Source organism: Physeter macrocephalus, chromosome 18 (assembly GCF_002837175.3).
Source record: "Physeter macrocephalus isolate SW-GA chromosome 18, ASM283717v5, whole genome shotgun sequence".
In the NCBI taxonomy this organism is placed as follows: Eukaryota; Metazoa; Chordata; class Mammalia; order Artiodactyla; family Physeteridae; genus Physeter; species Physeter macrocephalus.
Window position 1 is genome coordinate 39633305 of NC_041231.1, and position 23960 is coordinate 39657264.

General features: G+C 42.1%; 2 protein-coding genes across 10 annotated transcripts in view; both read left to right on the top strand.

Annotated features, from left to right (window-relative positions):
- Positions 1-200: 200 nt before the first annotated feature.
- On the top strand, positions 201-7132 carry SELENOK (selenoprotein K). 2 transcript variants are annotated; one of them, XM_024124154.3, is made up of 5 exons: positions 201-330; positions 3896-3986; positions 5414-5497; positions 6106-6192; positions 6672-7132. In XM_024124154.3, exons 1-5 carry the CDS (start codon positions 312-314, stop codon positions 6673-6675), a joined length of 285 nt encoding a protein of 94 aa, XP_023979922.3. In that variant the 5' UTR covers positions 201-311; the 3' UTR covers positions 6676-7132. The 2 variants fall into 2 exon arrangements, with proteins under 2 accessions (XP_023979922.3, XP_007125030.2); XM_007124968.3 differs by lacking the exon at positions 6672-7132 and having other exon boundaries at positions 6106-6196.
- A 1229-nt stretch (positions 7133-8361) lies between these two features.
- ACTR8 (actin related protein 8) overlaps positions 8362-23960 on the top strand; it is a 20741-nt gene continuing 5142 nt past the window's right edge. For 5 of the 8 annotated variants that reach the window (XR_003676751.2, XR_003676752.2, XR_003676749.2 and 2 more), the window contains exons 1-14: positions 8362-8619; positions 11530-11700; positions 13317-13427; positions 14045-14149; positions 14430-14603; positions 15122-15215; positions 15433-15565; positions 16855-17008; positions 17790-17885; positions 18393-18533; positions 19576-19840; positions 20631-20794; positions 21622-21810; positions 23462-23495. Coding sequence is in view for 3 of the 8 variants with exons in the window: in XM_055079434.1 (XP_054935409.1) it covers positions 8497-8619; positions 11530-11700; positions 13317-13427; positions 14045-14149; positions 14430-14603; positions 15122-15215; positions 15433-15565; positions 16855-17008; positions 17790-17885; positions 18393-18533; positions 19576-19840; positions 20631-20794; positions 21622-21765 (1875 nt within the window). In the remaining 5 variants the exon portion in view is untranslated. Of the gene's footprint in view, positions 8620-8658; positions 8733-11529; positions 11701-13316; positions 13428-14044; positions 14150-14429; positions 14604-15121; positions 15216-15432; positions 15566-16854; positions 17009-17789; positions 17886-18392; positions 18534-19575; positions 19841-20630; positions 20795-21621; positions 23279-23397; positions 23496-23960 lie in introns of those variants that run through there. The other 3 variants (XM_055079434.1, XM_007124969.4, XM_007124970.3) reach the window with 3 other exon arrangements.

Consider the following 23960-nt stretch of genomic DNA (forward strand, 5'->3'; position numbering starts at 1 on the left):
CGCAAACGAGCTCTCCAAACTCCACTGCCGAAGGAGCCAGGAAAGCCCGCGTTTACAGGCTAAATCCGCAACGTCACATCCGATCACCTGCCCCAGGCTCCACCTTACACCGAAAATCATCAGCATGACAAGACCAAAACGCCCGTCGGGGGCGTGTCTCCCCAGAGCCAATGGGCTCTGTCCACCTCCCTCCTCAGTCACTGTTTTCTCTATTCGTGGCCTGTGACGTCAGAGGGAGGAGCGCGGAGGGAGATACGGAAAGTGAGAGGGCCCAGGCCCCACTGTCACTCTGGAGGCGGAGAAGGAGCAAGATGGTTTACATCTCGAATGGTGAGTTGGAGGGGCTACGTGGGCGACCTCCGTCCCGGGAGGCCGAGCCCCGGGTTTCTTCCATCTTCGCCCGTCGTCCCGGCGCCGCTTTTCCGGGCACGCCCCGCGGCCAGGCGGAGCTGGGGGCGAAGTCGCCCTGGCCTGCGGCTCGTCGGCCGAAAGTCCCTGAGCCGCGGCGGGGGCCAAGGTCCCCGTGGTGACAGCGGTGCCGAGTGCCCGGCGTCCTCGCTCTCCTGGAGCTTCTGCTTGTGGGTCTCGGAAAGTGGTCTTTCCTGTCGGGCGTCAGTGTCCTTAACTAGAAAAGACCACAGTGTTCACGCCGTTACGTAGCGCTTGTGCCTCGGGCACTTTTTTTAGCGTTGTTCGTTTGTCCGCTCATTGTCTTAATGTCGCCCTATCCGGGTGATACCCTATTATATGTTTTGCGGGTGGAGACTGAGGCGCAGCCGGATTAAATAGCTTGCCCAGGATCACAAAGGTAGTTCTAATGGCTCAGCCGGGTTTCTAACGCAGGTAGGCTGACGTCTGCGTTCTTACGGTTTTCTACTACGCTGCCTCTTTCTGTAATGTGTAAGAGAGTTGACGAAAAGCTTTAGGATAGGCTTTTTCTCCCAGCAGAGGGGTAGCTCGTCACGCATGTAGCTTTCTGCCCTAATTTCAAGGGGCACAGGGAGTAGCATTACTCCCTGTAGGAGCAAGTTGATTATTCCTGGAATGGAGAAGCTGAGAGAGACTTAATTCAGTGACTCCCCAAAGACAGTGAATGGAAAGGAAAGACACAGTATGACTGGGTCAGAACAGTGTCAGAACTGCCTGCCCACTTGTTTGACTCAGGTGAAATAAATGCCTTGGTGCACTCTTAACTAGTTCTTGCATCACTGGAACCAGGCCCTGGTTCTATGTGAGTCATCTGTTTATCTTCAGAGACCATGAAGGTAGTGAGAAATCTTCTGGCTGAGTGCACTTTGCATTTCTTTGCTTTTCAAAATCTCACTTTCTCTTTCTCCTTGTCTCTTACTTAAAAATCTTTGAAACAAGTAGGTTGATGGACACTGAAGATCAAAGTTTCATCTTCGTTTTGGGCAGTTGCAGACTTTGTGTTATATTCTTTGTGGTTAAGGCTGGCAGCTTCTATTATTTATTTATTTATTTTTTTTTAAATTTTTTTTATTTTTTTTTTTTGTGGTATGTGGGCCTTCCTCTGTTGTGGCCTCTCCCGTTGCGGAGCACAGGCTCTGGACGCGCAGGCTCAGCGGCCATGGCTCACGAGCCCAGCCGCTCCGCGGCATGTGGGATCTTCCCAGACCGGGGCGCGAACCCGGTTCCCCTGCATCGGCAGGCGGACGCGCAACCACTGCGCCACCAGGGAAGCCCAGCTTCTATTATTTATTGAATAATTCTTTGTATTTGTAGTGTGTCTTTTTGTGTATGCATTGTTGTTTTTGATCTACATAAATAACATAAAGGTCCTACTAGGGCCTCTAATCTCACGTTTATAGTTGAGAAATGGCCAACTGCATTCAAGCAACTTATTTCTCTCTGAGGATATTGGGAGGGGAGGTTTCTGCCTTCAGAAACTGGGAAGAAAAGCGCAAAAAAAGAATGGTACAAATGCATGCAGTATGTTCTTTAGAATCGCAAAGGAAGAAATTGACGGGTTCCAATTAGATTTATTTCCTCCCTCCCTCCCTTCTTGTCGCTGCGCGCAGGCTTTCTCTAGTTGCTGCGAGCGGGGGCTACTCTTCGTTGCGATGTGCAGGCTTCTCATTGCGGTGGCTTCTCATTGCGGTGGCTTCTCTTGTTGCGCAGCACGGGCTCTAGGCGCGCGGGCTTCAGTAGTTGTGGCTCGCGGGCTCTAGAGCGCAGGCTCAGTAGTTGTGGCACAGGGGCTTAGTTGCCCTGTGGCATGTGGGATCTTCCCGGACCAGGGATCGAACCCATGTCCCCTGCATTGGCAGGCAGATTCTTAACCACTGCTCTACCAGGGAAGTCCTAGATCTATTTTCTTAGAAGGACTGTACCAGCATTTCATAGTTGACAAAAACTTTTTCTTACTGTCAAGTGACTTTTTTTTTTTCCTCAACAATTCTATATGATGACTAACCTTGGAATACTTTTTCTCAGAGAAGGAAAGTGTCACGTCACCCAACGAAGCAGAGCTAGTAAGAGGCAGAACCAAGCCTATCACTCACACTCTGTCTTTAAGTGTAGCCCCTTTTTCTCAGTAGCTCTGTGAGGGCTCAGGTCCAAGTGGATACCTGAAAGTAAACTGGTCAAGGAAAGAGGAGAAGTAAACTGGGCATGGCAGTGAGTGGTGAAGCCCTTGGGGAAATGGAGAAGAGAGGTAGTTGACAGATGGCTCGTCTCCCAAAATATTCTAACCTGTTGATTTGCAAGACTGAAACTCTAGAGTATTAACTTTTCCTGATGTAGCTTCTATTATTTAAAGTGGTTTGAAAAATATATCCATTTTTCTGTAAGATAAAACTGGAGTCTGTAATTCGGATCAACAGCATTCTGTTAAAGAAAAATAGTGGTCATTTTAATGAACAAGCCAAATTCTCTTTAGTACTTAGAGCCCACGAATTCTTTGATATATAAAAATTTTAACATAACAGCTGATCCTGAAGATTTCAAGGGTATGTATAAACAGTGTTTTTATATAGGCAAGAGACTTTGCAAGTGAAAGAGATGAGATACTCAGAACACATTTAGGAAAATGGAAGTGGTGTGAGCATTCTTTATATTCACTCATCTGTTTCCTCAAAATACTTGAATAAAGGTATTGTACACCCATGTTCATAGCGGCATGTTCACAGTAGCCAAAAGGTGGAAGCAACCTAAGTGTCCATCAATAGATGAATGGATAAACAAAATGTAGTATATACTTACATTGGAATATTCATCAGCCTTAAAAAAGGAAGGAAATTTTGACATATGCTACAATATGGATGAATCCTGAAGACATTGTGCTAAGTGAAATAGCCAGTTACCAAAGTACAAATATTGTATGATTCCTCGTACAAGGTTCCTAGAGCAGTCAAATTCATAGAGATAGAAAGTAGAATGGTGGTTTTCAGGGGCTGGGGGAAGGGAGAAATGAGGAGTTAGTGTTTAATGGGTGTGGAGTTTTAGTTGGGGAAGATGAAAAAGTTCTGGAGGTGGCTGACGGTGATGGTTGTATGAGAGTGTGAATGTACATAATGCCATAGAACTGTACACTTAAAAATGGTTAAAATGGTAAATTTTTTTTTTGTGTATTTTACCACAGTAAAAAAAAAAAAGAGAAAAAAAAAAAACGTGAAATGTCACCCAGCAGAAATTACAAACTATAGGAGGCATAATTTGACATATTAAAGGAATGACCTGTAGACCACAGAACTTCACTTCCCTAACCTTTCCTTAGAATGATGTACACGTAACACACCTTTCCTTGTGTAGACCATTTGGAACAGTGAACAAGTTGAAAACTGAGCCTATGATTGTTACCTAACTGATTAAATGTAATGCATCTTGTGTCAGGGATTTGTTGCACTAACTGGAGTTTCTTTATTCTTGTCTATAGGACAAGTGTTGGACAGCAGGAGTCAGTCCCCATGGAGATTGTCTTTTATAACGGATTTCTTCTGGGGAATAGCCGAGTTCGTGGTTTTGTTGTAAGTATAGTAGTCCTCTTAATAGCCCTGATATTTAAGTTCAGCTTGCCTGAAGCACTTTTTAATTGTAATTTTTATTAATAGCTTTTCTAAGGGAGATGAAGACTTGTGTAGTGATAAAACTGCCCCAAACATCTTTTATGATTATGAATATGTTCCTTGAGTTAGTAAGCTTGACCATGTCTTAGCCGTAGTGGTAACCGTTTCAGCCTGCAGCTATGGGGCCAGACCTGCTCGTTCTGCTGCCAGATGGCAGCATTTTGCTTTCTCTCTACTGTTCCTGCCTTTAGTGTGTATGTGCAACTTTTATGGCATAGTATACAACACGTAAACAAGGGGAGTTAGATTTTGATTTTTAAAAGCTCCCAAGGCATAAACTTTTTTTTAAAATGAAGGGTTAGCATTGATACAGAGGAGACAAAAATTTAAACTTCACTATAATTACAAGCAATTCTTAGTTAAATTCTTTTTTTGGTCTTTCATATGCTGTTTGTTTTATGAAAATTGTTCATCTACTAACAAGTCTTACTCATAAAAAGTTTGAATATACATTTGAGTGTCTTGTGGGCAGAGAACGGCAGATATGCAGAGATGTGGGATGTCTCCTTCCTTCATTGATTTTAATATCAGTAAATGTCTTCTTTTTACAAGGGGCCTTGGGGTGGGCATGATTGTGGGAGGAGGACATCAGAGGAGGTTATTCCAGGTGGAAGAGGCACAGCAAAGATGGCAGAGAAATTTGAAAATCAGCTTATGCTCTTTATACTTAATTTGATTGTAGCTCTGGTTTAGAAAGATTAATCTGATGGCTGCATGTGGCATAAATTAGACGGGGTAAAATGGAAGAAACCGTTCCATAGAGAAATACAACAGGGGACAGAGAGGCAAAACTTCTTTGCAATCTCTTAAAAATTTCACCTCCATATTGTTTATTTAAAATATTGTTTTAATTTAGTTAAATCCTTCCCTCTCCACAAATAAAATTCCATTTAAACTTATTCCCAGAAAGCCCTGTGCCTCTGGCACACCACTTCAGCCCCTCCTTCCCCAAGGTAACATTAGGTAGGCTGTTGACACAGGAAATGGACATGCAATACTATAAAAGCAGACTCTGGGACTTGACAACTGATACAGAGCAGAGGAAGGAAGTTGGAGATGACTCTGGTTTCAGAGTCATTGCTAGACTCTGTCTAGAAGAGTTACAGCAAATAAGAAAGACAGGAATGGTGGCTTTGGCACAGAACATAGCACACTCTGTTTAGACTTGTGCTTGCGCTAGATGGTGTTGTCCAGCTGGCTTCAAGAAATGTGGGTTTGGAGCTAAGTTAGGGTAGTCATCCTCCCACAGAGATGATAGTTGGAACCATGGGAATGCATTTTATAATTTTGAAAGTGGATCTTCTGTTGTTTTCTGCCCCTTGTTTCAGTTTCAGAACTCTGTTTCAGCAAGATGTGAAAAAGAGAAGAGGCTACGGAAGCTCATCTGATTCCAGATATGATGATGGAAGAGGGTATAACTTTTTAAATTGATAAAAGATGTTTTTACCCCTCTGTGTAATATAATTAAGTTAGAGATAAATAGGCAGGCAGACATAGTTAGGCTCATGGTAGTTAAAGGCTTAAATTCTATTTCACAAAATTAATGTATTACTGTAAATTAAATCAAGTTGCCTTTGATTTGATAATCAGAGTTAATCTGACAAAGCTAAAATGTATATCAAATATCCTATGGGAAAAGTCTGAATTAGAGGATGAAAACTGATGGCCAACATTAAAATCTAGAGGTTTCACTTTAGAATCTGGATTCCAGCTGCTAATGAAAATCTCATGATCCAGCAGCACTGGGTGGGGATTGTGTTTCTTTATGGCAAAAATCAGCTGGAGCTGGGTTTCAATTGGACATTTATAGGAGGAGCTGTTGCGTTTATCCTAACACTTGCCTGACTCACTTTCCTCATGCACATTATGCATCTGGTCTCTTTCAGTATTTGAATTTGTGACTCGCAACCTAAATGGTAGTTCCTATTTTAAATAAAGAAGAGGGTCTATTTGAGTGTTTAAAAGGAATCAATTGAAGTAGTGTCTACTAAACAGTAGAAATTAACTTTTCTTATCTTAGGCCACCAGGAAACCCCCCCAGAAGAATGGGTCAAATTAATCATCTGCGTGGCCCTAATCCTCCTCCAATGGCCGGTGGATGAGGAAGGTAACTTAAAACCTGCAATTCTGCAGGGATTTCTTTTTTTTTTTTTATTGCGGTATGCGGGCCTCTCACTGCTGTGGCCTCTCCCGTTGCGGAGCACAGGCTCTGGACGCACAGGCTCAGTGGCCCCATGGCTCACGGGCCCAGCTGCTCTGTGGCATGTGGGATCCTCCTGGACCAGGGCACGAACCCGCGTCCCCTGCATCGGCAGGCGGACTCTCAACCACTGCGCCACCAGGGAAGCCCGTGGGATTTCATTTTGAAAATGCCTCCTTAGGCAGGTTTTCTTTAGGAAAGCAGAAGTCACAACATTTTGTAATTACTCAGACATCTTATTTGGAAAAATATTTTTATCTTAACCCTTGAAAAATTGTCTTTTGAATCAAAATGTCTTTTGAGGAAGGTTTTATAACATGTAATGACTAGCGTTTTTATACAGATCCAAATTACTAACTAGTAACTATTATAACATTTTCTTTTAGGTAAATGTCTGCTCTAAGAAGCAGACAACTGGACAAGCACATTCATAGCAGAAGGAAACCATCAAGAAATGGAGTGTTGACCACACTGGACAAGTTAGATGAATGTGTACTCTAAACAAGGATTGCTCTGTGTCCTCACAGATGAATGAGGTCGTGCTGGGAATTCCCCCCGCAGGGATCTGGCATGACTGACAGGCAGTTCTATAAATGCACATGTTTGTCTCATCTTTTTTGTATCGTTTATGAAAGTATTCATATAGTTTTAATAAGTAAATATTTTTAGGTTACAAGACTGATTTCTCATCTTTATATAATTAAAACACAGAAAGCTCCAAATTTGAAGAAAAATAAATGGCTGCATATTGAGTACTATTAGTGTCACCTTTTTCAACTTCTGAAATACTGTTCATTGCTTTTGTTGTTCTTTATAAATAAATCACAGTGTATTTCAGTAGTATGCATATGACATCTGTGCTCTTGAATTAATTTTTATCTTAAAACCTATTTGTCCCATGGATCTTTAATACAATGTGTCTTACTTGCTACCAGATGTAATTATCAGGGTATTTGTAAAGCCATAACCAACAAACCTGAGCTACAAAATGTAGATTTACTAGGTGGTCTTTAAAATCGAGGACTTCAATGCTATCTTTACCAATTTTAATTCTAAACCATTGCTTAAGATACTGCCTGTTGGCTTTAACCCCATCTGAATGCTGGTAACTCTCATTCTTTCACTAGAATGAAAGCTCTATGAGGTTAGGGATTTTGTCTTCTTTACCCCAGTGCTTTGAACAGTGACTATGTGTGATAGGCACTGAAATATTTACAGAAAAAATGAATAACACAGAGAATTCTACTTTGTGTTTAACAGTCTTTGAAACCAAAGTGTTCAGTAAAAGCACTTTTATATCCGTTTATAAGTATTTATTCAACTCTCTTTGCCAGGAAATGGGGATGTAGTGGCATTAATGAACACTGGTCTGTATGAAAACCAGACTACAGGCGGACAAGACTGGAAGCAGGGAGTTGGGTTTAGAGGATGTTGTGGTGGTCCAGGTGAGATCGGACCAGGTAGTGGCAGTAGGAGTGGAGAAGTGGATGCATTCAAGGCATATTTGAGGGACTGCGGGATTGGCTGATGGATTTGGATGTAGAAGATGTGGACAATTGAAGAAACAAGTGAGACAGGATGGTGAAAATGGGAGTAGATTTTTGGGGGGGAGGCGGGGATCGACTTACATTTTGGATATATTTAAGTTTACAATGCCTTGTAGACATCTAAGTGGAGATACTAAAGAAGCAGTTGGTTATCAGGGCGGGATCCAAACTGGAAATACATATTTGGGAGTTATCTTCATATTTAAAGCCATGAAATTGGATAAAGTCATCCAAGGAGTGTGTAGAGAGAAGCCCTAACTCCAGAGAATCCTAACAGAGGCCCGACTGAGCATGGCCAGTGAAGTACGAGGAGAACTAGAATTACGTATGGTGTGTGAGAAGCCAGAAAAGACAGGTGTGATGACGAAATGAGACACCAGTTATCAGCTGCTCCACAGCAAGCACTTAAAACAAAACACAAGTAGGTTGCGGGCATGCTGCAGCCAGGACCAATCACAGCAACATCCAGCCAATGCACCCTCCCACCTCACCCTCCTCCAGGCAGCTCCGCTCTTCCGCTTTCCCGGAACGCTCTCGGCCGACTCCCGGCGGCCATCTTGGTTGTGAGCAGTCGGTCGAGAGGTTGCGCCTGCGCCGAGGCCTGTTCTCTGGCTGTCGCGTTGCGTCCTTGAGGCGAGAGGCTGGAGGGGCGTCGGCGGCCGAGATGACCCAGGCCGAGAAGGGGGATACGGAGAACGGGAAAGAGAAGGGCGGGGAGAAGGAGAAGGAGCAGCGCGGCGTGAAGCGACCCATCGTGCCCGCGCTGGTGCCGGAGTCGCTGCAGGAGGTGAGGCGCCGGGGGCGGGCCTCGGACTCGGCTTCCGGGCGGGGCGGGGGTCCGCGGAGCTGGACGAGAGGAGGAGGCTGGCGAACGGCGGGAGTCTTCGGGCGCCCACCCAGGTGGGTTGTGCAGGGGGGTCGTTAGCCGCTTGCTCCGAGGGCACAGTGCAGATGGCCAGGCCAGTGACACCAGCCACTGTGCGAACCTCAGCCTCCCGGGCCATGAGACCAGCACAGGGCTGTCACCTTCCTGCCAACTAGTTGAGAGGGCAGACTGGATGGTGTGTAAGGGCCTTGCCAGTTCCCACTCTCTAGGATTCTCCCACTTGGCGGGAAGGGGGAGCTCACGGTTGGGGGGTGGGCAGTAAGTACCTAGGGCATGGAGTGGGATGGGCTAGTGCAGAGGACCATAGCGGGAGGTATTGGGTACACACAGCAGGTACCTCCTCCAGCCCTGACGGTCTGGGACAGTTTCTTCAATGGAGGTGACACCTGGACAAAGACCTAAAGGATGATTAGGAGTTAGCCAGGGGGAATGTGAGGGCAGGAGGACAGCGTGGAAGAGACCTGGGGCCAAGGGAGGATATGAAATGTTGGAGATGAGGATGTCTGGAATTGAGGAAGAAGAGGGAGCAAGACATGAGACTGGACATCTTGACAGGGATGGCATCAAGAGGGTCGTATAAGCCAGAGCCTGGCCTCTTCTGAAGGGAATGCAGAACTTGGGAAGAGATAGCCAGACTCCGAGCTACATGATTAACTCGTTTAATCCTCAGGATAGCTCTCTGAGGTAGGAGCTTTATCTAGAGCAAGGAAGTGGCACAGTCTGAATTTCGAGCCAGATTTGTGAATCTGGAGCCTGGGCCATTAGCCGCTGTAACAACATTTGCTTAACTTCAGTCATGTAACAACGTTTGGTTTTAACATATCCTCTGTGAGACCTCTACCATTATTTGCTGAATAACTTTTTTTACTCAATTTTATCTTAAGCAGTAATGTCCAGGAAATGATGTGTAGGATGTATTGGCTGGTTGTTTTCTAATATGTTAAGGTAGATATGTAATTATTAAAAACTGCTTGTCCACACTTTGGAAAACTGCGTTTACTACCCCAGAGCTTCCCAATCAGTGTGCTGCAGCCTGTGTACTATTAATGAGGTACAGATGTCCCTGATGGCAAGCCACCTCATCTGTTTAACTCAGTTTGCTAGATAAATGTTGTCTTCCATAGCACGCAAAAGCTTGAGAAGTGTGCTGCAGAGCACCAGGCCATGTGAGAGTGGTGCCATGGGCATTCAGCAAATACCTACTAGGCTCCTGTATACTGTGCACTGGGCACAGAGTAGTGAACAAGACAGTAGTAGTCCTTTACGTGAAGGTTTTGTCTTTTGAGAGAGCAGACAGTAAATCATTACAAGAATGCTAAGTGTCATGAAAAGGAGGGGTGCCATAAGATTTTATTGCAGGGCGACAAATAAACCTGGTCTGATGACATTTAACTTTAGACCTGAAGGGAGGAGTAAGATTTAACAGGGAGAAAGAACACTGCGGGCAAGGGGAGTTGCGTTTGTGAAGGCCTGAATGTCAGCACAGTGAACTAAGAAATCAGGAGACATCTGGATTGGGAAGATTAAAGAGACTGAAAAGTAAGTGGTTCTAGAGTAAAGCTAGAGAAGTAGGCAGGGTCATGATCTTGGAGGTTCTGGACTGTATCTTTTTGGCAAGTTACGGAAATATTTTAAATGAGGACATGCCAAGAAGACACAACTGTAGCTTAAGGGCAGAGCAGACAGAGTAGGTGCTGACTTAGGAGTCACACTGGAATGGTGATTCTCAACAGAGACATCCTGTTGTCAAAGGGATTGTTGGAGTCCCTTCTTCCCCCACTCCCTCCTGAAACTCTGGGTCCCTCAACAGGTTTACGTGGTAAAGGTTCCCAAGTGATTCAGGTTATATTCTGCCCCCTTGAGAATTACAGCTCTAAAAGCCCACAGTCATTACTCCACTGTCCTGATTTGTGCTGCTTTGTCAGTCCTTGTTCACTGTCTCCCAATAATGGATGGTGAAATGCTGCCGAGCTTTCTGACCTGTGAGGATAGAATTGTGAACTCTGGTTTTTTAACCCCAGACTCTTGCCAGGTCAGGTAAATAGTACAGAACCAATAAGGGTAAAGTGTTTAAAAAACAATCACGAAACACAGTTCATGCACATTCTCGGAAGTGGTCCATGTATAAAGTCCACTTACTTTCCAGCATTGCAAAACAGTGATTCTGAAATTAACTTCTTCCCTCACCTTCTCAACCAGTATTGTCACATCTGAGTGATCATACTAATTACTTCAGGAGCTTTTGTAAATTGCAGATTCCTAGGCTCTCTTCCTGGAGATTCTGAATCAGAAAATTTGTAGTGAAGCCTTAGGGTCTCTTTTGTTTTGTTTTAACAAGGATCTTTAGGTGATTCAGATTTAGGGAACCCCATACTTCACAAGTCATAGTATTCCCCACACTCTTATTCGTTGTTTAACTCTCTTCTCTAGTAAATGAGAAGTTCTCTAGTGGTTAGGACTTTGTCCTGGTCACCATTGTACCCACAGTGATTGGCACAGAAATGCCCCCAAATTATAGCTTGATTTGCATTGGGTACTTAGGATTTCGTTCATTTAAACAAATATTTGTTGACCTATGTACCGTGAGTCAGATTCTCGGCACACAGATACAAAAAGAGTTTGCATTCAGGCAGAGGGCAATATTTGGATGCCTCTCAGAGAACTCCCTTTACTGAATTATTTTGATACCTTTGAGTTTGATAGTCATTACAGGAAACTAATTTCTTAGTCTAGCCTGTTATCTCTGTGTTATTTAACGTGTTACCTGCATGTTATTTACTAAGGTCACACTCCTATGTTTTGTATTTACAGCAAATCCAGAGCAACTTCATCGTTGTCATACATCCAGGTTCAACAACTCTGAGGATTGGTCGAGCCACAGACACACTTCCTGCCAGCATTCCTCATGTTATTGCACGAAGACACAAACAACAAGGGCAGCCCCTGTACAAAGACAACTGGCTCCTAAGGGAGGGACTAAATGTAAGTCAGAAATGGAGGATGCTGGCGTTCCAGTGGTTAGGACTCCGAGTTTTCGCTGCCGAGGGCCCGGGTTCAATCCCTGGTCAGGGAACTAAGATCCCACAAGCCGTGCAGCGTGGCCGACCCACCCCCGCCCCCCGCCAGCACACACACACAAAAGAAATGTAAGACCTAGAGAGAAAGCCCCGGGTTGTCTCCTTGGGAGGGCTTCAATATTCAATGTATGCCATAATCTTGAACGACATCTTCATAGCTTTAATGTATTTTAAAATAACGACATCATTCAGGGTTACAAATATCATTTTTTATCTGAGCTATCAATTTTAGATTGTACAGAAATAATTATAACAAAAGTAAATCTAATTTTTTTTAACCCATCAGGATGTATTGGGTATCCATGAAGATGATCTTTAGTGGAAGATACAGAATTGTCACTCCCTTAAAATGATGCATCCAGGTGTCTATTAACTGACTGCCATATTTTCTCTTCCAGATACTTAGAGTTTAAATTGAGCTCATATTTTCAATCGGTAGCAAATTGAATTGCTACAATAAGCACTTGTTACAATCTTAGATCAAATCATTATTTAAAGGCAAAAAATAGTATTTCCTTGGAGTAAGCATTTACTTAGGATGCAGTAGGCATCCTATTTTGCAGGTGATAATTAACAGGAAAATTTTTGTGATAGGTGTTAAATATGTGTATTGCATTGTAATCTGCTTTAAGTTTTTAATCAAGGGTAGTTTTAGGAACTTGCAGTTTCTATAATTCTTTTTTTTTTTTCTCTTTTTGTGTGGTATGCGGGCCTCCCTCTGCTGTGGCCTCTCCCGTGGTGGAGCACAGGCTCCGGACAGGCTCCGGACGCGCAGGCTTAGCGGCCATGGCTCACGGGCCCAGCCGCTCTGCGGCATGTGGGATCCTCCCAGACAGGGGCGCGAACCCGGTTCCCCTGCATCGGCAGGCGGACGCGCAACCACTGCGCCACCAGGGAAGCCCCTATAATTCTTATAGTAAGCCTTAGGGTTCCATTTTTTAGCATAACTAGCAGACTCTCCTTAAGTCCATTTCTAAGCTTAAGTATAACTTGACAGCGTAAGAATCTAAAATTCGCATATCTTTGGATCTTACAGTTCTATTTTAGGAATAAATCTCAGGAATAAAAATGGAAAGAAAACAAAATAATATTTTATAAAAATATAGAGTGTTCTTTGCAATATCACACGAACTTGAATACTCATTAATTAAGTGAAATAACACATGAAGGAATAAAACATTGTTATAAAATTGTAAACATGAGAATTATATAGATATATGGAAAAGTCTCTCAAATACTTTGTAAATATAAAGTAGCAGTGCTCTGATATCATTCAAAAGTCACTTGAGGTTATAGATTTTTGCAGATAGTTTTATGGCGATGGCTCTTTTCTGATTTTTTTATTTATAAATAATAAGATTACTTTGAATTCTTAAGATTAATACATGTGACGAAGGTGAAGGACATGCTACTCGTTGATGAGGGAGCATTTGCTCTTGCTGGATTAAATTAGTATTTTGCCATTTCTTTCTCTTTTTCACTAAATTCTTTATATTCTTCATCTCTATTCTTTTTCCCCAGAAACCTGAAAGTAATGAACAAAGACAAAATGGCCTTAAAATGGTGGATCAAGCAATATGGTCTAAGAAGATGTCAAATGGTACAAGACGGATTCCTGTGTCCCCTGAGCAGGTTCAGTCTCAACTCTTTCTTCAGATTCATTCTTTGACCACTGCTATTAAGTCGTAACCATTCGTGTGTGCTCCCTATTTCATTATGCAAATTAAAGATGGGATTTCCTTAAAAGAGGAAGAAAAACCATTCTTAACCACCTACAGAATACCTGAATTGGTGTTGCAAATGTCTAGGCAAGCCAAATAATTTGTAAGGTGGTGTTTCTTGTATCAAGTTGATGAAAATTTAGTTTATCTGAGAGTCTTAAGTGTGTAATTCCAGAATCTTGATGGGAAGCTGTATTCTTACTACATTTGTCATTTTAATGTGATAAACCAGTACTGTAGGAATGGACATGAGTCTATATGATAATATAAATCTATATTCAACTTTCAGCAGAGTACAGTATTAATTTTGGACTGACTGAATCACTGCCTAAGTGTTAACATTATGGGAGGACTCCAGATTGTGGTATAGGGCAGGAGAATCCACTTGTGACCAATCAATATTTTGTCACATCTCTTGGATTTATGATTAAAATTTGCCACTCTATCTGGTTTGTGAGAGAGGAGAAAAGAGGACAACCCCTTTTTTCTTGCTTGCATGGAGAATTTTCGGATGCTCTTTTGTTTCAGGCACGTTCCTACAACAAGCAGATGCGACCTGCGATTTTAGATCATTGCTCTGGAAATAAGTGGACAAACACATCTCATCACCCTGAGTTTTTGGTAGGAGAAGAGGTAGGAAACTTCTTTACAGTGAAATGGAAGAAGAAAACCTAGATACTATTTCTAAAATTAATTTGCTTTGCCACCTAGTTCTAGTTTTTCTTAGCATTCTGTAATCCTACCCTGAGGACCAGATATTCACACTGGCTCCTGAGATGTTACATACACCACTCGACGTTAAAACAGTCAGCAAATGTTAATGATAACTTCTGGCCTTAGGTTTTTGAATGTGAATCTAGAAAACCCTGAGAGAAGAGTTTTAACAATGTATTCATCTCCCTGTCTTTTCTAGGCCCTGTATGTTAATCCTTTGGACTGTTATGATATTCACTGGCCTATCAGAAGAGGTCAGTTAAATATTCACCCAGGACCTGGGGGCTCCCTTACAGCTGTTCTGGCAGATATTGAAGTAATATGGTCTCATGCGATACAAAAATACTTGGAAATCCCACTGAAAGATTTAAAGGTAAACTAAAATGACCAGTTATTGGATTGTCTTTAAGATTCTTGGTCAATAAAAGCATACTATACTCAGTTGTTTGTAAGACAGTGTCCTTGAAGCCTTCTTGACCTTAAGCTGTTAAGGATATCTTTTTTCCTTCCCAGAATTCCCCTCTGGTGCTTTCTTTTTTTTCTCATTTTGTTTGGTTCTTGGTGTTCCTCTCAACTGCTCTGCAGTCAGCAAGCTTGCTCATGTTTATGCCTTCTCTCTGGACCTTTTTCGGAAACATCAGTTGTCTTATTTTTCATTTTACAAGTGTTAAATAACTCAAAGGGAAAAAAGCCCACTAAACTTCAGCATTTTCTGTTTTTTTCATAAAACCTAAAGGATAGCAGAGAGCTTTGAGTTTTTATTTTGGGCCTCTAGCCATTGCTGCTACTGCTTTAGAGAGAATACTCTTTGACGACAAGTGTGGTGAAATTTATTTTGACCTGACTTGAGTGTTAACCATTTTATTTTTTTTTCTTTGTTCTTCTTTTTAGTATTATAGATGTATCTTGTTAATTCCTGATATCTATAATAAACAGCATGTGAAAGAATTAGTGAATATGATCCTAATGAAGATGGGTTTTTCAGGTATGTCTGATATCCCAGTGAAATCTGCCTGAAATGAGATTGTTTTTGTTTTTTCCTGACAAAGTTAATCTGATTCACTGCTTTATTGAAATGCTTATTCTGGGAGGGTCAGTGATACTTGGATGATTGCCTGGAGGTTCCTAGACTTTAATTGAACATTTGTTGTAGGATCTTTCCTGCTCCCCAGCTGTTCACCCCTCTGCCTTTTGTTTTTCAGGGATCGTGGTCCATCAGGAGTCTGTGTGTGCCACCTATGGAAGTGGTTTAAGCAGCACGTGTATTGTAGATGTTGGAGACCAAAAGACAAGCGTGTGCTGTGTGGAGGATGGGGTCTCTCATCGGAACACTCGGTGAGGAGCTTGGGAGGAGGTATTCCCTGCTCCTCCCCACACGGCCTGTTCAACTAAAAGCATCATGAGTTAGGAAGAAGTTTTTGTAAGGAATTACATATTCAGATTTTTCATATGAAACCAGTAAGATTGTGGAAGTGCAAATTCTAACACGGCTATAAATAGCCGATTTTACCCTTCCCGTTGGAACTCTCTAATATGAGTTCACATTAGCAGCTCCTGAAAGCCCTAGTGTGTGTTGTGTGCTTTCCCACAGAGGAAGTGTGTATGTTAGCTCTGTGTCTTTCACTATGGTGTGGCAGAGAGATACCAATCACATTCACAGCAAAGCTTTATTTGGGTAAGTCATGTAGGAGAAAATAGGTTTTCGGGTCTGAATTCTCTAGCTAGCTAGCATTTTGAGTATTTGCTTTTCTCTTCATAATTGATTTTGGTGAGGAGTAACTTTATGGTGGTCAAGTCCATCCATTATGTCATCACTGATAGAAGAGTTAATAAAATAACTAGCAGGAGCAGGTTTGCTGCTTGTCTATCCTGAGACAAGCCCAGCACAGGTAAGCACACTCAGGTAGTGCACATACCAGTTCTCTGCAGCATTTTGTGCTTCCGGGATGGCTTCTTCAGGATGCTTTAATTCTTCCTGTCACTCACATAGGAAGTTTGACTCTTAAGTCATAGAAACAAATTTAAAAGAGGGTCCAAGCCGTCCATGAGAAAGGTTAATTTGTTACCTCCCACCCCAAGTTACAGTGCATTCTTAAACCCAGATTGAGTTGTTTGGGCTCATCCATTTGTAACACCTAATGCCATTGGTTTTCAAAGTATAGAGAAAACACTGGACCCAGGTCTTCTACCACTAAAACAACAGCAGTGATCTTTCCAAATCGTAGAAATATTCAGTTAGTGGATAGTATTCGCTAAGATTTTTTCCCATAAGATTGTCTAACAGTGTGACTGCCTGCCATTTCTACATGTTGGTGAGTATAGACAGTCAAACAGCTGTCATATGCTACACATATGGACTTGGAAATGAGCTGGATTTAATGTGTATTCTGTTTCTTGGACATTTTTTGCAAATAGCATTTTTTGCTTCTAGATGTTCACCACTGGTTTTTGCTAGCTTCCTTTCTCTCTCCCTTACATCCATTCTGTCCTTTCATGCTTTAATTTATCTCTACAACATTTCTTGAAACTTGCTGTGTTTCACTGTGCCTAACTGAGTTTTTGGAGCACCCTTTGCACCTTCTTAACTGACAGGTTACCCATCTGCCCTTTTCTCTTAACACTAGGCTCTGTCTGGCATATGGTGGATCTGATGTGTCAAGATGTTTTTACTGGCTGATGCAGCGAGCTGGGTTCCCTTACAGAGAATGCCAGTTAACAAATAAAATGGATTGCCTTCTTCTGCAGCACCTTAAAGAAACTTTTTGTCATTTAGATCAGGTGGGAGCAAAATCAAAATTGCTGATTATTTTTGTTTTCAGGAAAAATTGAAGATATTTAAAGATAATTAAAAATTTAACAGTATTATGCAACCTGTTCAACCCAAGTTTATAAAGCCTTGAGGCTGAAGCTCTTAAGGAGTGAGAGAGTTTTTTCGTAAGGTCAGAGCTGTACGGATGTGTCTCAGGCTCTGGAAAACACAGCTAGTTTTTTTAAGAGTGTTTAGCTGATGTCTCTCTCCTTAGGATCTACAATCATTCTAATAAAGGATAAAGATAAACCTTTGGATGTAATGAATAGTAGCAGGTAAATACATAGGTATAGACAGTTAATAAAATGGTATCATTTGAAGCACTTTCTTGGGATTGTGAACAGTCAACATTTAGTCATTGCTGTATATGAATTGCCTTTTTATGCTATTTGTTTTAGACCTTTTTCCAACTTTTTTTAAAGCATTTTTCAAGTAATGTAATTCTGAATAAAAATTTTTTTGAGAAACATAAGACGGGGTAACATCTCCCAGTTATTGAGGGAATTTGCTTACTGGTTTGGACATTGTATTGGTGTGTGTTGATAATGAAGCAAACAAAAATGCACATAGTGGGAATTTCAGAAATGTTGAAAGAGAATCAAAGTACAGTTGAACTCTTGTTTTATTAAGTTCCAGTGGGAGTGGTAGGAAGTTGTAGGGCAGCCCTTTTATAGGTGAGATTTAGATGGCATTTGAAGAGTTTGCATGCACTTTTACTGATTCACTGACAGCATCTTTTCCTGGAATCAGGACATCTCTGGGCTTCAGGACCATGAGTTTCAGATTCGACATCCAGATTCCCCTGCCCTTCTTTACCAGTTTCGATTAGGAGATGAAAAACTCCAGGTAACACATCGGTATATATTTCCATGGGTAGAAAGAAAGGCAGCCAGGTTCAATCAGACTGAGAGAATATGTACTTGTTGGAATCCTCATGAGGTGAGAATGTCAGCTGGTTGTAAATTAGCTGCTAACCCAACATTTAAACCACTGGTAGAGTACAGATTAGAACAGATCTGAGCCATTATTTTAATTAGCCAGTATATGATGAGTTGTTATTTAGAAAGAGGCATCATTCTTACTAGGAAATTATAAAGTAGATTACTAGGCACTTATTTTACATTTACTTTGAGATTTCTGGTGTTATATCACCCATTCAATTTGATAAGTGAGTTTTCTGGCCTATCATTCACTGAAGAAATAATGTTACTTCTGAAAGAGAATGCTTACTCGGTCTAACTTACAGGATCTGATCTGCCAGTTTTGTTTTTAGAAGAACAAAATTTATTTAATGGGTCAGTTTTTTCAGAAGGCAGTATCCTTGGTTGGTCATTCTTTTCCTTCCATGCACAGGCTCCGATGGCTTTGTTTTATCCAGCAACTTTTGGAATCGTTGGACAGAAAATGACAGCTTTGCAGCACAGGTCCCAGGGTGACCCTGAGGATCCTCATGATGAACATTACCTGCTGGCCACACAAAGCAAGCAAGAACAGGTCTGTGGTAATTCTGCGTGAGAGGAGGCAGTTTTGTCCCTGTATGAGAAGTTTGCCCGTAATTAATGGATCATTGCAGTGGCTGCAATCTGACAGTATACTAAAGCTGATACTGTTTTTAAGACCGTAGATGAAATGAAGTCTGTGTTTAAAATCCAGATGACAGATTTCTTTATTCAGCAAACATCAATTTTCAGAATACCAGTCTACAAGATGCTTCCCTTTTGGCATGTATTATTTATGTACTTTATGTATAATACTTTATCTAGTTTTGAATATTTATCCAGTAGTATTTTCAGTAAAGTCTTACCTATTTTTAAATTATCATGCAAAAGCTGGGTGGCACAGGCAAAGAGCTGAATTTTTTTGTCCAAAGCTGATCCTAGTTATAGGATGTCTGATTCAGGGGCACAAATTAAAGCTCTTATCTGCTAATGAAACAGCAGCTCATGATGGAGAGAAGAGGGCAGTGAACCTTTTCTAGTCTTTGTTCCTGTCCCAAAGCTGAGCATGGGGTACTTAGATAAGGTCTGAAAATGAGGACCCATAACAGCCACTGGCCTAAGAATTTCAGTGAACTACTACACTTAAAAACTCAGGGGGAAAAGGTTCATCTACACCGACATTTCAATCTTAAAAATCCAATTAGTAATAGCAAAGTTATAGCTCTTTTACTCAGGAGGAGCTATGGAGGGTGGGAGGCAGGGAAGGCTTTCCTGAGGAAGAGCCATTTGAGAGAGAGGGATCTAGGGGGAGAGTGAGGTGTTAACCTCACGCGCTGCCTGCCCGTGATTGTTGTGGAATTGTCAGCACTTCCTCATCTTCTGCACACCACCCCTCACTCCCAGTTATCCAGGGGTGGGGACCAGGTGCTTGGTCATAGAACTATGTGTGTTTCCTCTCTGCAGCACAGTGACAGACCTTCTTTTTATAGAGTGTAGAGTAGTGGGGTGGGGAGGGGGGTGGATCTAGCTGGAGAAAATGAACCGTGTTCTATCATAGCCTTACCATCCATTTGATTCTCCTTTTGATTGATTTAAAGTCTGCAAAAGCTACTGCTGACCGAAAGTCTGCATCCAAACCCATTGGATTTGAGGGGGATCTTCGTGGCCAGTCCTCTGATCTTCCAGAAAGACTGCATTCCCAGGAGGTGGATTTGGGATCCTCCCAGGGAGACTGCTTGATGGCTGGCAATGATTCTGAGGAAGCTCTCACTGCACTGATGTCCAGGAAGACTGCCATCTCGCTGTTTGAAGGGAAAGCCCTGGGCCTGGATAAAGCCATCCTCCATAGCATAGACTGTTGTTGTAAGCACTTTTGGGAGCCGGGAGAGAGCAATTACAGGGTTCAGGCTAGGGTGTAGTTTTGCCCTGCAGCATGTTCATGCAAAAGCTATTGAGCAAAAAAAAAAAAAAAAAAAAGCAAAAAAAAAAGCTATTGAGCACCTGCTTTGTGCCTACATTGTCAGGTGTTAGGATCTGGTTCCTGGCCTCCTGAGCATGGAGCCTAGTGGAAGAGACCAAAACAAGTCAACTTACCACACAAAGATGAAATTACAACTGTGGCAGGTGCTATAAAATTGAACTAAAGGGTTCTGACTGAGAGTTTCTGATTGAGGGATTTAATAAGGGGTTTTTACTCAGGAGGACCTGTGGAGGCAGGGAGGCAGGGAGGCAGGGAAGGCTTTCCTGAGGAAGAGCCATTTGAGAGAGAGGGATCTAGGGGGAGAGTGAGGTATTACCTTGGTATTCCAGGTAGACGAAGAAGCCTGTGTGAAGGCCAGTGTGGCTGGAAAGCAGGATGCAGGGTGAAGCTGTGGAAAGTGGTGGGCACACACCACGCTGGACTTTGTAGGCCCCCCTAGAGATTCTGGTCCTAATCCTGCTACTAGCAGGGTCGGGGGTGGGACAGCAACATGCTCACATTTGTGTTTTGCAAGGTTCCTCTGGCTGCATGGTAGCATTGTCTAGGATGGGTTGCGAGAGAGACCTTTGAGAAGGCTCCTGCAGTTATCCAAGCAAGAGATGATGGTGGCTTGGCCTGGGGTGGTGGTGGATATGGAGAAAAACCGTGGAAGGGATTTCACTGTCTTTTCAGCATCTGATGAAACCAAAAAGAAGATGTACAGCTCCATCCTGGTGGTGGGAGGTGGTTTGATGTTTCATAAAGCTCAAGAATTTCTGCAGCACAGAATTCTCAATAAGATGCCACCTTCATTCAGGCGAATTATTGAAAATGTGGATGTGATCACAAGGCCCAAGGTATGTTGTACACGGTGCAAGTTGTACTCTTTGCCAGTGAAACAGCATTATTTCTAGTTGTATTGGACAGAGAAAATCCTGGGAGGCGTGGGTTTGTGTCTGGGGAGTTCTTAAGGGCTTGGAGCAAGTGGAAAAATTACTTGCAGCAGATCAACAGATGTGGTGAAAGGAGCTCTGGACTAGGGACTAAATTACTGGCTTTTAGTCCCTGCTGTGCCCTCCAAACTAGCATGACTGACTTCCGCCTTTGTCAGAGGACTGGATGGGGCAAGGAGAAGACTGACTGTTCTCACGCTGTCAGCCAGAACAATTCCATTTTTATCTCTTTCATATTAAGAATCTCCTGCTGGTCCCTAGACCAGGTGATCGTCAAGGATCTTTTTGGTTTGAACTATCTTGGCAACCATAAACGCAGGAATTTACAAACAGATTGTGTCTGTATTTTATTATTCTCACTGACAATTCCTGGGAATATTTTTATTTAATTTTAATTCTGAGGTAGGGATTGTGGGATATATTTATTCCAGTCAAACTTCAAAATAAGTTATGTCCTTACATATGTTTCTGCCTATAGGGACTGTTTGTGGAATAATAGTAAATAGTGAATAGTAGCATTTTCAGTAATAAAAACTAAAAAATTTTCTTGTGAGTTGAAATAGAAGATGTCTGTGGTTCATGGATCCTTCATGGGTCTTTAATGCAAGTTGAAAATCTGATTTATTCCATATTGACTCAGCAAGGTTTTTTCTACCCCCAAATTCAAGTAAATGATTAAGTATATGTCTTGTCTGCTTACGCTGAAATATCTTTGTTTATCACCTCTCTAGGACATGGATCCCCGGCTGATTGCATGGAAAGGAGGGGCAGTGTTGGCTTGTTTAGATACGACACAGGAGCTGTGGATTTATCAGAGAGAATGGCAGCGCTTTGGCGTCCGCATGCTGCGAGAGCGAGCTGCTTTTGTGTGGTGAAATGGACAGAAAAGTCACTGTTGAAGACCAACACATAACCTCGTGGTATAAAAGACTCTTATAGAACATTTATATTCTAATTTATTGACCTAGGTGCTTAAGTTTTATGAAAATAAATGAATTTTAACTTTTATGTTGAGAACATGACATTGGTGTAAAAAATAAGCTGCTTTTGTAGTCAGGGCATTTGAGAATAAATAAGAACTTAGTCTTCAGTGGTAAACTCTCCTGCCCCTTCTTCAGGGTCTCTAACTCCCAGTGATCTAAATTGTTGCAGTAGAATGGTTCTCAGGTGGTGAAGCCCTTCATTTAGGTTGGCTTCTGAGAGTCATCAGGCAGTCTCACATAACCATGAGGGGTGGGTGTGTGACTGTGTACCTGAATTGTGAGAAATGTCTGGTCACGCATTTTCCCTCTTATCTAGTACAGCAAGCACATATGTCATGACTTGTGTATACTGCTAAAATTCCAAATAGGAAAGAAAGTTTTGTTTTTTTTTTTTAAATTTTCTCCTGTATTACAAAAAATATTGGGGCACATTCAGGTCTAGATTTCCAGAGGCAAAGATTTAAGGCTGGGCTGGCTGGCTTTTGTTACTGACGTAATCTAGGGTGGGCTTGGGGAAGGAAAACAGTCATTGACCAAAACAGAACAGAAATGAAAAGGAAAACTCATTTGCTTCCTAAAGCCAGATAGAAATGATTTAGGTTAATGATTTTCTTACGTGTTGTACAGATAAACAAGGAGACTGCTGTAATTTCTAACTTAAGCATCAGGTCCCCAGTTTTCCTTTACCTGAAAAATGAAGTGAAAGTTCTTGGAGTGCTTTTTGTTCAGTATGATCAGTGGCCTTAATCTGTGAGCAGTCTGAACCAAAGTTTAAATACAGACAGCTATTACCACCAGTGGTCCAGGCCTTGGTGCAGCCTTCTGAGCCCCGGCAGAGGAAGGGAAGGAGGTTTGGAGACTGGAGCCAGCCAGCACAGCCTATGGGCGCAGAGACCTGGGAGGATGGGGAGGATGCCTGATTCCTGCCACTCCCTGCCAGGGACCATCTCGCTTCTCTAGAACTGAGGGTGGGAGTGGGGCTGGGGGAAAGATAAAAGTAGATGCAGATAAGAGATGCAGGTAAGTGGAATATAGAAACAGTAAGGACGGTTGGGGGGACTTCCCTGGAAGTCCAGTGGTTAGGACTCGGCACTTTCACTGCTGTGGCCCCGGGTTCAATCCCTGGTCGGGGAACTAAGACCCCACAAGCTGTGCAGCATGGCCAAAAAAAAAAAAAAAGGATGGTTGGAAGTTTTAGGACTTGGAGAAATGCTGTTACTAGAGCATTTTAAATAAATAGGATTATTTTGCATATCTGCTCAGTAGGTTGGAAACGAAGAGTCTGCCAGTGTTACAAAATTTTAATTTGCTAGTATTATTTGGGATGTTCGCCTTAAATTTGAAAATTGTATGCTTTTATTTTTTCAGTTTTTTAACAAAATAATTAAATGTATACAATACTGATTTTATGTTTCTGGGCTGTTTCAACACAATTTAATACTGGCTTCCTAGTTCTAAAAGCATAATGTATTTCTGTTTATAATAGTTTTTCACATAATAGCATATTGCTCATATAACTGGTAGATGTTGATTCAGAGGAGGTTGGTTTCTGGTCCAAGTTTTGACATAAGCCGTCTTCTATTACCAGCACTTACAAGCACCGTGAAAACTGATCATGACAAGTAAGTGAGCTTTACCACATTAATTGTATTGCCTCATGCATTGCTAAGTATTTGCTTGTGAAGCTGGACACGCTATGCTTCCTTATTTTGGTCTTTGTCTGTAAGATATGTATTAGAAGGAGTGGCATGGTCCTTTAAGGATAATCTACAAGAATATTTTAACAGTCATCCACCTGAAACTGATCCACATTCTAGAGCAGATGCAGTCTTGCACCATGTGAAAGAGACAGGCTTTCCTAGATAAATATGGATGCTAATATAAACAACCTTTTGGTGACCTCTGCATTAAGAAAAAGATGCTTTGAGAAAAGTAAAAAGTTGGAAGACCTAAAACGCCACACATCTCTACATTCTGTAATTCTATGGTAGATTCTGTTTTTTTTTTTTTTTTTTTTTTTTTTTGTGGTATGCGGGCCTCCCTCTGTTGCGGCCTCTCCCGTTGCGGAGCACAGGCTCCGGACGCGC